This window comes from Phanerochaete carnosa (genome assembly GCF_000300595.1).
Source record: "Phanerochaete carnosa HHB-10118-sp unplaced genomic scaffold PHACAscaffold_1, whole genome shotgun sequence".
Lineage (NCBI taxonomy): Eukaryota > Fungi > Basidiomycota > Agaricomycetes > Polyporales > Phanerochaetaceae > Phanerochaete > Phanerochaete carnosa.
The window spans coordinates 1,734,022-1,746,432 of NW_006767628.1; the positions used below are offsets into that span (position 1 = coordinate 1,734,022).

The 12,411-nt window shown below is 53.9% G+C and overlaps 3 protein-coding genes across 3 annotated transcripts; 2 read left to right on the top strand and 1 right to left on the bottom strand.

The window, feature by feature from the left end:
- Positions 1-55: 55 nt before the first annotated feature.
- On the top strand, positions 56-548 carry PHACADRAFT_189741 (uncharacterized protein; the record flags this gene model as incomplete). Its single annotated transcript, XM_007390005.1, has 2 exons — positions 56-154; positions 204-548. The coding sequence occupies 2 exons, from the start codon at positions 56-58 to the stop codon at positions 546-548; spliced, it is 444 nt and encodes a 147-aa protein (XP_007390067.1).
- Positions 549-2,067: 1,519 nt separating this feature from the next.
- PHACADRAFT_179836 (uncharacterized protein) lies at positions 2,068-4,454 on the top strand (the record flags this gene model as incomplete). The annotated part of the gene is made up of 3 exons (XM_007390006.1): positions 2,068-2,445; positions 2,499-2,738; positions 2,795-4,454. The coding sequence occupies 3 exons, from the start codon at positions 2,068-2,070 to the stop codon at positions 4,385-4,387; spliced, it is 2,211 nt and encodes a 736-aa protein (XP_007390068.1). The 3' UTR covers positions 4,388-4,454.
- A 223-nt stretch (positions 4,455-4,677) lies between these two features.
- On the bottom strand, positions 4,678-9,823 carry PHACADRAFT_189744 (uncharacterized protein; the record flags this gene model as incomplete). The annotated part of the gene is made up of 2 exons (XM_007390007.1): positions 4,678-6,337; positions 6,390-9,823. 2 exons carry the CDS (start codon positions 9,821-9,823, stop codon positions 4,678-4,680), a joined length of 5,094 nt encoding a protein of 1,697 aa, XP_007390069.1.
- Positions 9,824-12,411: the final 2,588 nt, after the last annotated feature.

Genomic DNA, 12,411 nt, shown 5'->3' on the forward strand with positions numbered 1-12,411 from the left:
TTTCAATCAAGATCTTTCTCGATTGCTTGTAAATCCAATGGCCGACGAGCGTACCATGTCACCCTTCACTTGGATGAACTCGGCGCTTCGAAACAGGCAGCAAGTCGGAACGTTGGCCGATATGGTCCAAGTCCGCCAGTGGGAGCTGCATCAGGTACGCCACAACTACCAAAAGCATAGCGACTCTACTGACATATGGGAAGCTTGAAGAAAAGCCCCGCACGCATCCGACTGTCCGCTGGGTTGATAAACAAGAGGTCATCCGCGGTCGACAGAAGACAGTGAGGGAGAGTATAGTCAACAAGGACGGCTCAGGCGATGAGTTAGACATTGATGACGAGGACGATACCAAGGAGGTCGATCTCATTGCTGCGCGGATGGAAGATCTCACGCTTGACGAAGATATCGATCCAAATTCCCCATTCCTTACTGACTTGCTGTCTGACCGCCCTCAGACAGACTTACCAGCTCGGCAGACTGCCTCTATAGTGTTCTCAACCGAGCGGACAGCTTCGGATGCTTCTGTAGTGGTCAATTGGAACTGGTAGACATATATTTGGAGTTTATAACATAGTTTTATGTTATTAACATGTGAAAAACACGTTTCTCACTTGTTTATAACGCATATTTTACGTGATGTGAGAAACTGTTAATAACGGTAGTGAAAAACAGCTCCGAGAGGGCCCTTGTTTTAAACACACGTGAGAATCTCGGGCGAGTTTCTCACCGCACACTACTGTGGATGTGTGGCATAAACCGCGAATATGCTATGCAACTTCAAGGTAGAGGAATCCGAGCCAGAAGACTGTCGTCAATCCCTCCTTCACCGTGCTCGTCGTCGCTGTCCTCAGCCGTTTGCTGGCTCGTGCTATGTTGCATCTGGCTGGAACTCGGTACGCATGTCCCAGCCGTGTAACTTGCATGACTGGGTCCCGGCATAATGGTTACTCGGGCCGGCTGTTGCCTTGCTTGACGAGGCAATCAGCCGTGCAGGCGCATACTTTGCAGCAGCAGCTTCGCTTTCCTGCTTGAATTTCTCCACGAGGTTCTTGGCGGCGTAGTCGTCATCAATTATTCTGCTGCTGCTGACAGAACGGGGCATTCACCTCAACATCTTTGATACTGTAGAATCTCATCTCTGTACCAGGATGATGGGGATTCGGCTCAGTCTTGACCGGAGTTAACGTATCCATTTGTCCAGGGGTCAACTGAAACGAAACAGTGAGTCGTCGTACGAGACAAAGTGAAAGCGAGATTACGTACCTCGTACTGTTCCATAGCTCTTGTCCGAACAATCCCAACCTCCAGGCTCTTCTCATTTAACCCGTTTGGCGAAGTATTGCACCTCCCAGAGCGCGAACTTCTTCATGGGATGTCGCCCTCCGTGCGGGTTCGCGACGACTTCGATAGGACTAATGGCATCTAAATCTGCGGGCTTTAGCTGGATATTTACAAGTGAGCAGCTAAGACGGCGCGCCAAGAGCGTAATATGAGTACGACAAACCCCAAACCATTGGCGAGCTTGTGTCTGGGTAACCCAATCGACCTGACATCTGTAGGGGTTCACTCGTCCGGAGTACGCGCTTCGTCGCCTCCAGGGGCCTGGCATCTTGGAAAGCGCATTAAATACGTTTATGCAGAGCTGTGGTGCAAGGCTCTATCCTCCAGGTCGTGTGAGGAATAGAGACGGCTGAAAGCGCGAGTTGAAAGTGAGCGGCGGTTGCGGATGTTGCGGAGTGAGGCGTGGGAAGGCCATTCTAAATGTGTTTCTGACGCGCGCCCTCCCACGCCGCCTCCAAGCCTCCGACATCGTCGACGTTCATTATCGCACCTCGTCGAGACCCCCAAGTTTGTAGCCGTGCGCCGTCGCTGTAAAATGAACAGGTACGCCTGCTTTTCAGTAAACCTGATCAATTGTGCAGACTTTCCATGCAGTCTCCTTGTTTTCCAGCTTCCTAGACAAGCAAGCAGAATGCCGTCCTGTTTAAATGTCAACCAGAGGCTGACCGTCAGCTTTCGGCATAAAACCTGCTGACCCTTATCCCCTCGTTCTTTCTCATCTCAAACATGTATCACATACTGGACAAGTCCCCCATATCCACTTTTGCTCTCGCAGAGTGGGCCGGTCGCCTGGCAGTGCCAAAACTGCGCACGCCAGGCGAGCTCTTTCTTATCCCGTCTCGCCTCCTTTCGGATGCGAGCACTCTAGTTCCCTTTACCGTCGGCCTTGCCAAGATTGGTCGACCTTTCCGGTATCCCCCTGTTGAGGCTGTTGCTCCCTACTTCGGATACATCTGTCTACCAGCCGACCCGACGACCAACACGGCGCTCTGTGTTGATGGCGACTCTTATCGCAGAGTTCGACTAGCCTCGCTACTTCTGGACCTCTTCGATTGGGTATGGCTAATCCGGCTCGTTGTTGTCTTGTTTCTGTGGCTGGCGATGGTGAGTGCTGAACGCCCATGAATGACGCGACGCTGATAACAGTTGTATGGCAGCCCATCGTTTGTAGTCTGGCAACCGACTTCTTCAAAACCTTCACCGGTATCGCTCGTCTGCAGGCAACTGTCGCAGAGTACGATATTATCCTCGCACAACTCGAAGACGACCGAGCTGGCCATGTGACCTCGTTAACAGAGCTCACTCTCGCTCTCGATTCAAGTCATGAGCACCTGGTCGAGATCGAGCGCCTAAAGCAAGCGAGCACCAACAACGCAGTCAAACTTCAGACCGCTGAGGTCGGCTACTTATGCATACATCAGGCCTGCTTGAGCTAATCCCACATTTACTGCAGGACGAGCTACAGGCATCGAAGCGTCAGGTTAAGGTCCTGCGTGCCGATTTGAAGAATATTGAGGAGCTCAGCGCACTGGGTCTTTCACGGATCGCGGAGGCCACGAACACACTCAACGAAGGAACCGATCTCGCAACTGAGCTCGAAGCAGCTCTTCGTCTAGAATTAGCCGAGCTCGATGAGCAAACAGTCAGCCTCGAGGCGCAACTCCCAGACCTCCTTGCAGCTCAAGCACTGCTGCTCGAGGAGCACTCTATGTACCACACCGGCCACCTCTTGCAGGAAGAAATCAAGGTGGCCGAGGCCCTCGTTTCCCAAGATGTGCTAGCCGTCCTCCATGACGAGATGTCTGCCGAGTCTTCTACCTACGATGCTACCTCAGCCGAGCTACAGAAGACGCTCGCATCCCTCGCATTCCAGTCCGCAGCCGTCAATTCTGCGGAACGCCGCGCCCAAGACATACATATTACCGACATCGCCACCGCCAGAGCTCGATTGGAGTCTCTCGAGGCTGAACTCGCCTCCGTCAACGGAGAGCTCGCTGTGGCTCATGCAGAGCACGGATCGCTCTTTGGCGAGTGCGGCCGTCTTCTCCAGGGCACATCCACAGAAAAGGAATCGACAGACAAGGCCGTCGAGGACGCCGCGATTGCTCAAGCCGCACTGCTTATGGCGACATCCATCCTCCGCAGCTCAGACCTGGATTTCACCGTGGAGCTCGAGAAGGACATCGCGAACCTGACCGCCGCTCTCGCGCAGGCTGCGAGCGAACACGAGGGCGTTCAGGAAAGCCTCGCCTCCAGCGTCGCCGAACATCACATGCACATGCAAGTCTGTGCGGAGCACACCACCGAAGCGACTGCCCAGCTCACGTTCCTTAGCGACTGGATTGCCAAGGAGCAAGCCGCCTTCGACTCCCTGGACAAGGAGTCGGTTGCACTCGCCACCGAGATCGCGGAGAATCGGGACGAGTACGAGGCGGAACAGCGGGGCCTGGAATGGCGCCTGAAGATGGTGAGCGAGGGGTACGCCGAGGAGGAGACAACGCTCGAGGCGGCGCGAAGCACAGTCCCGGGGGAGCTGAAGAAGGTGCGCTGGGCGCATGACGAGGAACTCCGCCGACACTGGGTCGCCGTGGCCGGGTACCAGCTGGGCCAGCAGATGGACGACGCGTTCGCGGACGAGCTCTTGGCGAGCCTTGCCGAGTCGAAGGCGCGCTTGGCACCCCTAGAGGCCGAGCACGCGAGGATGGTTGCTTTCGAGCAGGCGCAACGCAAGCTCGAGACGGTGGTCGCAGACGCATCCGAGGTCGCGGAAGAACTCAAGACGCGGGACACGGAGATTGCGCAGGTCTCCGCCGAGATCATCGACGCCAGACGCAGCGTAGCCTCTCTTGAAGTCGAGGTAGTCGGGCTACGGAGCGCATACAATCGGAAGCTGGACGGATTCGCGGAGCAGAATGGTACGATGGAGAAGCGAATCGCGTTTGAGGGAACCCTTCGGCGTGCAGAGTGTGCAGAGGTGAAGGACCGGGTGAGGCTGCTAGAGGCTGCGATTCTACTGTGTTCACCGGAGGACGGAGATGGAGGATGAGCAGTTGTTTTAGTAGTATGAAAATTTGCGATAGCGGCATGACACCGAAAATTTATTTGAATTCGCTGTGACTACATCTTGCTCGTCCTCGGTCAACTACCTGTCAATCATCAAAGGCGCAGAGATGGCAAAGCGTGTTTGGTGGACCGTGTGCTCTCACGGCACTTTCAACTAATTGTAAGGATCGCAGCTGCGGTGTTCACGTTCTAAAAAAAAAACAGAAAGAAGAAACTACGCCCGACTTTCGTCATGCATTAAAGTGGTAAATACACAGAAGACCTTGGGGATGCTCATGCCCCGATATGCACATAATTGACCCATCTCTCCAGATCGACCTTGCAGCGCCGCATCTCTTTCGTAGCTGAGCACAACGCTCGCGCAGCCTTCTTGAATCCAAATTCTGATGCGTTAGATATGTCTTCGCCACCTCCTTCTTTGAATAACGCGTGGTAAAAATATTTGGCGAACGTCGGTCCATCTTCGTCCTGCATTTGCCACATCGTCCCGACAACGCTTCGGAAGCCAGAGAACTGCATCGCCGCCGCCAGGTGAAGTACCTCTTCCACCGCGCTGCCTGGCGTTTGCTCAGCGGTGTGGCACGCTGACAAGACAGCTAGTTCAGCGTTATGCAGGCCAGCTTTGATTATGTCGAGCAGAGTAAGCCGTTCGTCTCCAGAAAGCATGAACGCTGAGTTGAAGGGCTCGCCTTCCTTGAGTGTCCCATGGCAGGCTAAATGAACCCATGACCGTTCCGCAAGTCCAGCAATCACTGCATTACGATCGCATCCACCCTCGAAGGCGAGCGTCAGCTTGTCCTTCGAAAAACAGGCGCGAAGCACGTCCACTTCCGCATCCACTGCTTCCAGCGACTTGTCGAGCACAGCGACACCAAGAAGACCTTCGCGCTCTACCGGTCCGCTGAAGGCAGTCTTCGTCCGGGCTTCAATGAGCGCGGCAAGAGTCGGAGTATAGGAAGAAATATACAGGTCCGGGAGATACACCTTGGCTTTGGACGACTTCAACTCCGGCAGCGTGAGCGGGCCTGCGGCATGGAGCGGCAATGCCGACAGGACAGATGTCGGGCACCACCAGATCCGAGACCCTTCCTTCACTCCGAGCTCTTTCAGCTTCTCCACGACGGGACCCACGAGGAGCTCGCCAAGAACTTTGAGCGTGAGGCGCAGAACTCGATCGTACTCCTTCTGGGCAGAGTGCTTTAAGACCTGGCGTGCATCGAGCAATTTGTTTGACAGTTCGATGACCCGATTATAGAATTCACTGGATAGCTTAACACAGCTGAGGTTGTCGCCGGGACCGAGGATGAGAGCATCCGACCGAAATACGCTATTATTGACGACGACAACCGGACCATCTCCTGAGACCGATTTAAGCTTGTCATATGACGGTGATCTCAGAAAGTCGGGGAAGTGTATACGGATCTGTTCAATGATCTCGTCCAAATCGGCTGATAGGCGGCGTCTCATCTCCAGCATAGTCCCATATGGATCGTTGGCTTCCTCCGTAGCCAAGCTGGATAAGAAGGGATTCGCGGAAGTACCGATTGCCTCTAGCGCACGACTCTTCTCCAGGAAAGCATTTCGAAGGGGCCTCAATTTCTCGTCGGCAGCCAGCTTGTCGAGGGGAGTGCGGAGACGGCGGATTTGAGACCAGAGCAGGGCTCTGCCTTGCTCTATGATCTCTACAGCGAGTTTGAGATCACCTTGTCCAATTGCGTAGGCCGCGAGATCCAAAGGCAGAAATCCATTGAGAACTTTTCGAGCTACGTTGTGCTGCATCTCCAGCGTCGGAGCAGTCGCAAGCATTCGCTCCGACAGCTCGACATACAAGCGATAGGCCTCTAGCGTTGAAGGATGGTTGCACACATGGCCTAGAAATGCCCAAAATGTCACGAATAGAAGCTTCATTCGATGGCGAGGTTCGGACAGCGCGCTTCAAGTCATAGGAGTCAGTACAAATTTCCAGCTGTAGTGAGGTGACATACCTTTCTTTTGCGTAAGAGACAGCATTCAAAATATCTTCTTCCTTTCCTGTGCGGCCATATCTCTGAAACAAAAAGCATGCGACTTGATTGAGCAGCATTTGACGCTCCGGGTGATTCTGCCCCGGGGGGTGGCCAGACAGTCTTTGACATCCCTGGTCGATGCGCTTATCGAGATCCTCCGAGTCTAACGTCCAGGACACGTTGTATTGCATGCCAGGAACCGCGAATCTTAAGTCGGATACAGCCAAATGCGCAGGGTCCTCAGAAGGGAATAGAGCCTCTAGCTCCTTGAAATAACTGGTGGCTCTGCGCAGATCCTCGGGGTCTCCAGCCACATCATATCGACGCTGGCAGCACAAGGCAAACCTGTGAATGATGTGCGGACGCAGACCATGAGGCTCAGGTGAGCAGAGACGTAGTGCTTCCTGCCCGTACTGCATGCACTTTTCGAAATCTTCTGGATCCTTGGTCTGCTGAAAGCGAGCACCCTGATGTTCTGTCAGAGCGGCCAATAATTGGGCACGGTGCTCGAGCGTCTGATCTAAGGATAATGCCTCACGAAGGAGAGAGATGCCACTAGCCAAGTCTTCCAGCCACAGGCCCCCGGTCTCGTTGAATCTCCCGGCCAAAGACGCTGATAGAAAGGCCAAAATGGCCAAGCGGCGTGGGTGTTCTTTTGGACAGAGCGACAGGGCATCATAGCCATACTGGACTGCGTCTCTGAGATCGTCGAACTGATGGGTCTGATCGAAGCGAGCCTTCAAAGCGTTCGCCAGAGTTAAGATCGAGTTGAGACGCAGGGGAAGTTTGACCGAATCGGGTGCCGTCCGGAGACTTTCGCGCCAAATCATGACTTCGCTGTTCAAGTCTTCCACTCTACCATCGGCCCTGAAGCGTCGTCGGAGTGCAGATGCCAGCGTGTCCACGAAATCCATGCGAGCGGGATGGCTCGGGGGACAAAGAGCAAGAGCTTCGTGGCTGTACTCGATGCTCTTTTCGAGGTCCTCGCGCCGACCTTTCATGCGGTGCCGCTCCTTGAGAGCATATGCTAGCACTGATATCACTGTTGAATAGAACGCAGGCACGGGCTCAGGCGTTTCGAAAGACCGCGACGCAAGGGCTTTCTGTGAATGACCAATCAACGTCTCTAGGTCCTCAAAGCTCCCGGTCGTTAAGAAGCGCGCACGCGATGAGAAGGCTATAGCACCCAGCAATGCGTGGTGCTTAGAGTGAGTCGGAGGGTGGGATAAGAGGGCTTGCTGATAGTGATCAATGGCTTCTTCCACATCGCCGATCTGCTTTGTATGGCTGAATCGACTGTCCAAAGCGGCCGCCAGGTCGACCATAAGCAAAGGATGGGCAGGGGATTCGGATGGACAGACGGTCAATGCATCCCGAAAGTAGTCGATAGATTTGCTCAGATGCTCCGGATCTTCTGTGAGTGCGAAATGATTGTTGGAAAACTTCCCAAGCTGGCGCAGTATTTTGAGCCGACGGGGGTCACGGTGTTCAGGCGAACAGAGTGCCAAAGCGACATGGGCGGACTCAACACATTGTGTGAGATCATTTGATTCTCGATCTCTGCCGAACCGGGTATCCAAGGCATTTGCCAAGCCAAGGAGTAATTCGGGACGAATGATAGCTCCTGGTGGGCATAAAGAAAGTGCCTCTTGGGCGAAGGTGAAAACCTTCTCTAAATCCTCTGGATTTTCGCTTTCTTCGTATCGAACAAGAGTGACAGAAGCGAGGACGCCCAGCAAGGAAGGATAGTGAAGGTTTTTGGAAGAGCTATTATCTAGCACCCTCTGCTCCAGCACGGCAAGGAGGTGGAGCTGATCCCGCAAGCCAGCTGGAAGGAGAGTGTCGAGGAAGAATGTCATGAACCTGATAAATAATTTGAGATGAGCCGGGGCGCCTGTCCTGCAGCATGCGAGGCCCTGTTGGAAATACTCCGTCGACAAGACCAGGTCTACTCCCTCTTTAGCACAATTAAAGCGCCGACCAAGCGAGGACGCCATGCTAGTAAATATCACAGCACGACTTGGTGCGCTGGGACCACAAGCGGAAAGCGCTTCCATCCCGAGTGCTACGCTTTCCTCCAGGTCCTCGGGAACTCCGTATGACATGAAGCGATAGTACAGAACATCTGCTAGCCTGCTGAGAGCCACCACGCGCATAGTGGACCGAAGTGGCAGTAGCTCGATGGCGTCACGGAGAGGAGTGACGCTGCCCTCTATGTCTTCCCGTTTGCCAGCGAACAAGAAGCGGGTCCACTTCGCGACAGCGAAATTGACAAGCAGACTTGGACGGTTAGGACACCTTGGCGGGCAGAGAGTGAGGGCGTCGTTGCTATATTTAATGCTCGCCTTCAGGATATGTTCCGAATTTTCGCTGTGTTCCGTAAATAGGGCGATAAATGCGGGGACGAGGGTGTCAAAAACCACCAGGCGAACGGGCGTTGTTCGGGAGCAAAGCGGTAGGGCTTCGTTGGACAGCACAACCGACTGCTCCAGGTCTTCCGGCTGTCCGGTGCGCTCGTAACGAGCCAGGAGCCCGGCAGCCGCAGTCGCCAGAGTTCGAGGACGGTCAGGATGTCCCGCTGGGCAGAGGGGGATGGCTTCTTGGGCGTGTCCGATCGCTGCTTCCAAATCAGCAGATTCGCCTCGCTGCTCATATCGGGAAAGCAGCGATCGCGAGAGGATGACCAGCGAGGCGGGCCGGGCAGGCGACTCCGGTGAACAGCACGAGGCGGCTTCTCCGGCATACTCGATGCACTGATCCAGTTCGGAGGAGAGGCCCGTTTGCTTGAAGCTGCTGAGCATTACTTCAGCGACGGCGGTTAGAAAGGCTGGCTGATCGTAGCATGTAGGATCAAAAAGTGAGAGAGCGAGACAACCGTTCTCGATAGCATCGGCCAGATCCTGAAATTCGCCGGCGCAGCAGAAATGAGTGTGCAGTGTTTTTGCGAGAGACAACACATGAAGATAGCGATCGGCATGGCCGGGGGGACGAAGGAGGAGCGCTCTATGATGGAGGGATAAAGCCTCCTTCACGTCCGTCAGCCGGCCACTGAGCTCGAATCGACAGAGGAGCAACTCGGCGAGGGTGTACAACAATGCAGCGTCGCGCCCATCCATAGCAGGTAAAACGGATATGGCTTCGCGTGTGGCAGTAATGGCGTTCTCGATGTCTTTGAGATTGTGTGTGCGGGCGAGGCGTGCGAATAGGGCAGGTGTGACTGTAGTCAGGAACGTCGTTTGATTTACACTAGTAGTGGATTCATGGGAAAGAATTTCGAGCGGAGTGGTGACAGTCTCATGATCCTCGCTAGGAGGTGGGACATCGACAGTTGGACCGCGGAAAGCTCCTGCGCCAGACCAGCGTGGCAGGAGTCGGCGGATGAGTAAGAGGTTCTGGAGACTCTCCCACCACATGATCGCTTCTTGCAAGAGGTAGATCGCACCTGATTAGTACGCCGGATTAGTGCTGAGCACTTCAGCAGCCACGGCACCAACCTAAATCTTCCAAAGCTTACGCTTCAAGCCAACTGCGAAGGCAAGGAATGAGCCCTCAGACACTCATGGCCTGTTGTATGCTGACGCACTGGATATATTCTCAGACTGACGCTAGATCTGGATCCGAAAGCCAGTGCTGCATGGTTGTGGATATAAGAAGCGGTCACGAAAGGAGGTGGAAGAGACTTACAAGTGAAATGATGCGACCTCAGAAACGATAAAGTGGGTTTGTAATGACTTGAGTCTTGTCTGAGTGGTCAGCAAAGGCGTTCCGCCTGTCAGAGATATTCCAGGCGTAAGGAGGGATGCGCCAACTACTGGAAGAAGGGGAGGGGAAGAACTTCGTTGCTGGTGATGAGTGTCAAGCACTATGCAAAGGAGCAGGCGGGGAAGAGGGTGGGAATGCCGGAGCAGTTACGCACTACCGAGCCTTCCTCGTGTAGAACCGCCTCACACAGTCCCGCGAGTCCTCTCCACTAATGGCAAATGGCCTCGTGCATATCCCAGATATTAAACTTTATACCACAGTGATAGGGAAGCGCAGCTGCAGTCGATGACTTAGTCGGAACGTGCAAGAACCATGCGTGCAAAGTCATTTTGCGCGACGCTGTGCATTCATCAAGGAGATCTGAGATATGTGGATCACAGAAGTACCGTAAGGAGCTGCGAAGACAGCAAGCCTCATGAACCGAAGGAGTAAGGTGAAGATGAAGGACTTGTACCGACGGCTCTGCAGACTGATTCTGCACCTGCACCAGACGGTACCACAGTGCGTGAATCCTCTTATCGCGCGCCTGTATAGATGCCGATATGAATAGTTGGTATAATTGGCCTATAATATCGAACAAAGATACAATATTCGTGTGGTGTCCTGGAGTCGTCGTTAGTCGAGCCATATCTGGAGAGGATCTTATTCACGTGCCACATAAACTACCTTAACAGCAGCTCGTCGAATGCCTGCCTGATATTTTTGATGTTCGCAAAGACACTCCACGTGTTATAAAGGGCTGGTTGTCTAGACCGCATTCAGTCAGCTCAGCACATCCAGGTAGAGGTCAAACCCAAACCTTCAAAGTTGCCACCAAGAATGCCGAACTTGATTTCATGTCGAAATGTGCAGAGTCGATGCTGGGGAGATGCACAGGATCTCGTGTGCAAAATTGCATTCAACTTTCTTTATACAAGTGCATATCTTCATAATATGTCTTCAGCATACCGTTCCCGCGCTGAGAACGTAAGAGTGAGTGCGGCCAAGGAGGTAAGACAAAGGGGAGCAAAGAAGGCCGCTCCCGCCATCAGGCACTTCCATCTCTTCAAACAGCATATAGTCGAGGCCCTCTCCCTGAATCCGAGAGCGTTGATTGAAGGCTTGGAGTCCCACTATTGCCGTTCCTCGACGGTAGTCGCCGCGGGTGTTTTGGTCGTGGGCACCGGCGGAACCGGCACTGCCGCCGCACTCATGACAACGGGTTCAGGTTTCTTCGCTACGACGGCACAGGGACGTAGAGGCGTATATAAGTCTGACGTCCCCGAGGTCGGGAGGTAAAAGGGGCGTGGGCATGAGGAGGTATAAGCGTAGGACTAGGGGAGAGGGTATAAACACGAGAAACATTCGCTTGAACTTGGATACGAGATTGGCGTCAGATTCGACTTCATCTGTCTCGCTTTCGGGCTTGGTTTCATGAAACACCCCCTTCAATGCCCAGATGAACAACCTTGAAGCACAAATTGCGACGACACAGAAGGGTGCACTTGAAACGAGTAAATATCGCCATTAGGACACAGCTACGCACATTATTCTGACCCAACTTTGCGAAAACCTCCACAGCCTTGCGCTTGGCGGACCGTACGCCCTCCGACACTCCACGACAAAACTCCTCTCACAGCTTCCTTCTCCACGAACTCTCCTTCTGGAGCATAACCCGAGTTTCTTCTCTGTACGACGACATTCAGCGGCGCCGGTTACGCTTTAGGATCCTTCTGTAGCTCGAACGCGTTTGGAAAATCGAAGGGGACTTGGGCGCTTGGGACGACGAGAAGGGAACAAGCATGTTGAATGAGAGTGGATATGATATCGCGACGAGGGAGCGGGGCAGTGTTGGGCAGTCAATGACCGAGTCATCCCAGTCACGGTCATTGACTGACAGCTGGTCATTGATGGGTCAATGACCGAGTCACGGTCAATGACCGGGCGGTTTCATGGGTCCCGCGTGAGCAAGACGCCGGTATTGAGCGCTCGACGAAGCGGGAACCACGCTCGCACGAAGCAGTAGCAGCTATCGATAACGCACGGCTGTAGGGTACTATTAGAATATCGAGCCCTGCTGTGTACACACATACTACTAGTTTTTGATCAAAACCATTCCCCCCGCCGCGCCTTTGGCCTTTCACCTGGGCAATCTCCATCTGGTCATGCACCCTAGTAACCCAGCCGGAGCAGTACCAAATCCCCCAAGCCGTCCGGGGCTCATACTCGCCGGATGGTGGCGAGGATTCTTCATAGACCA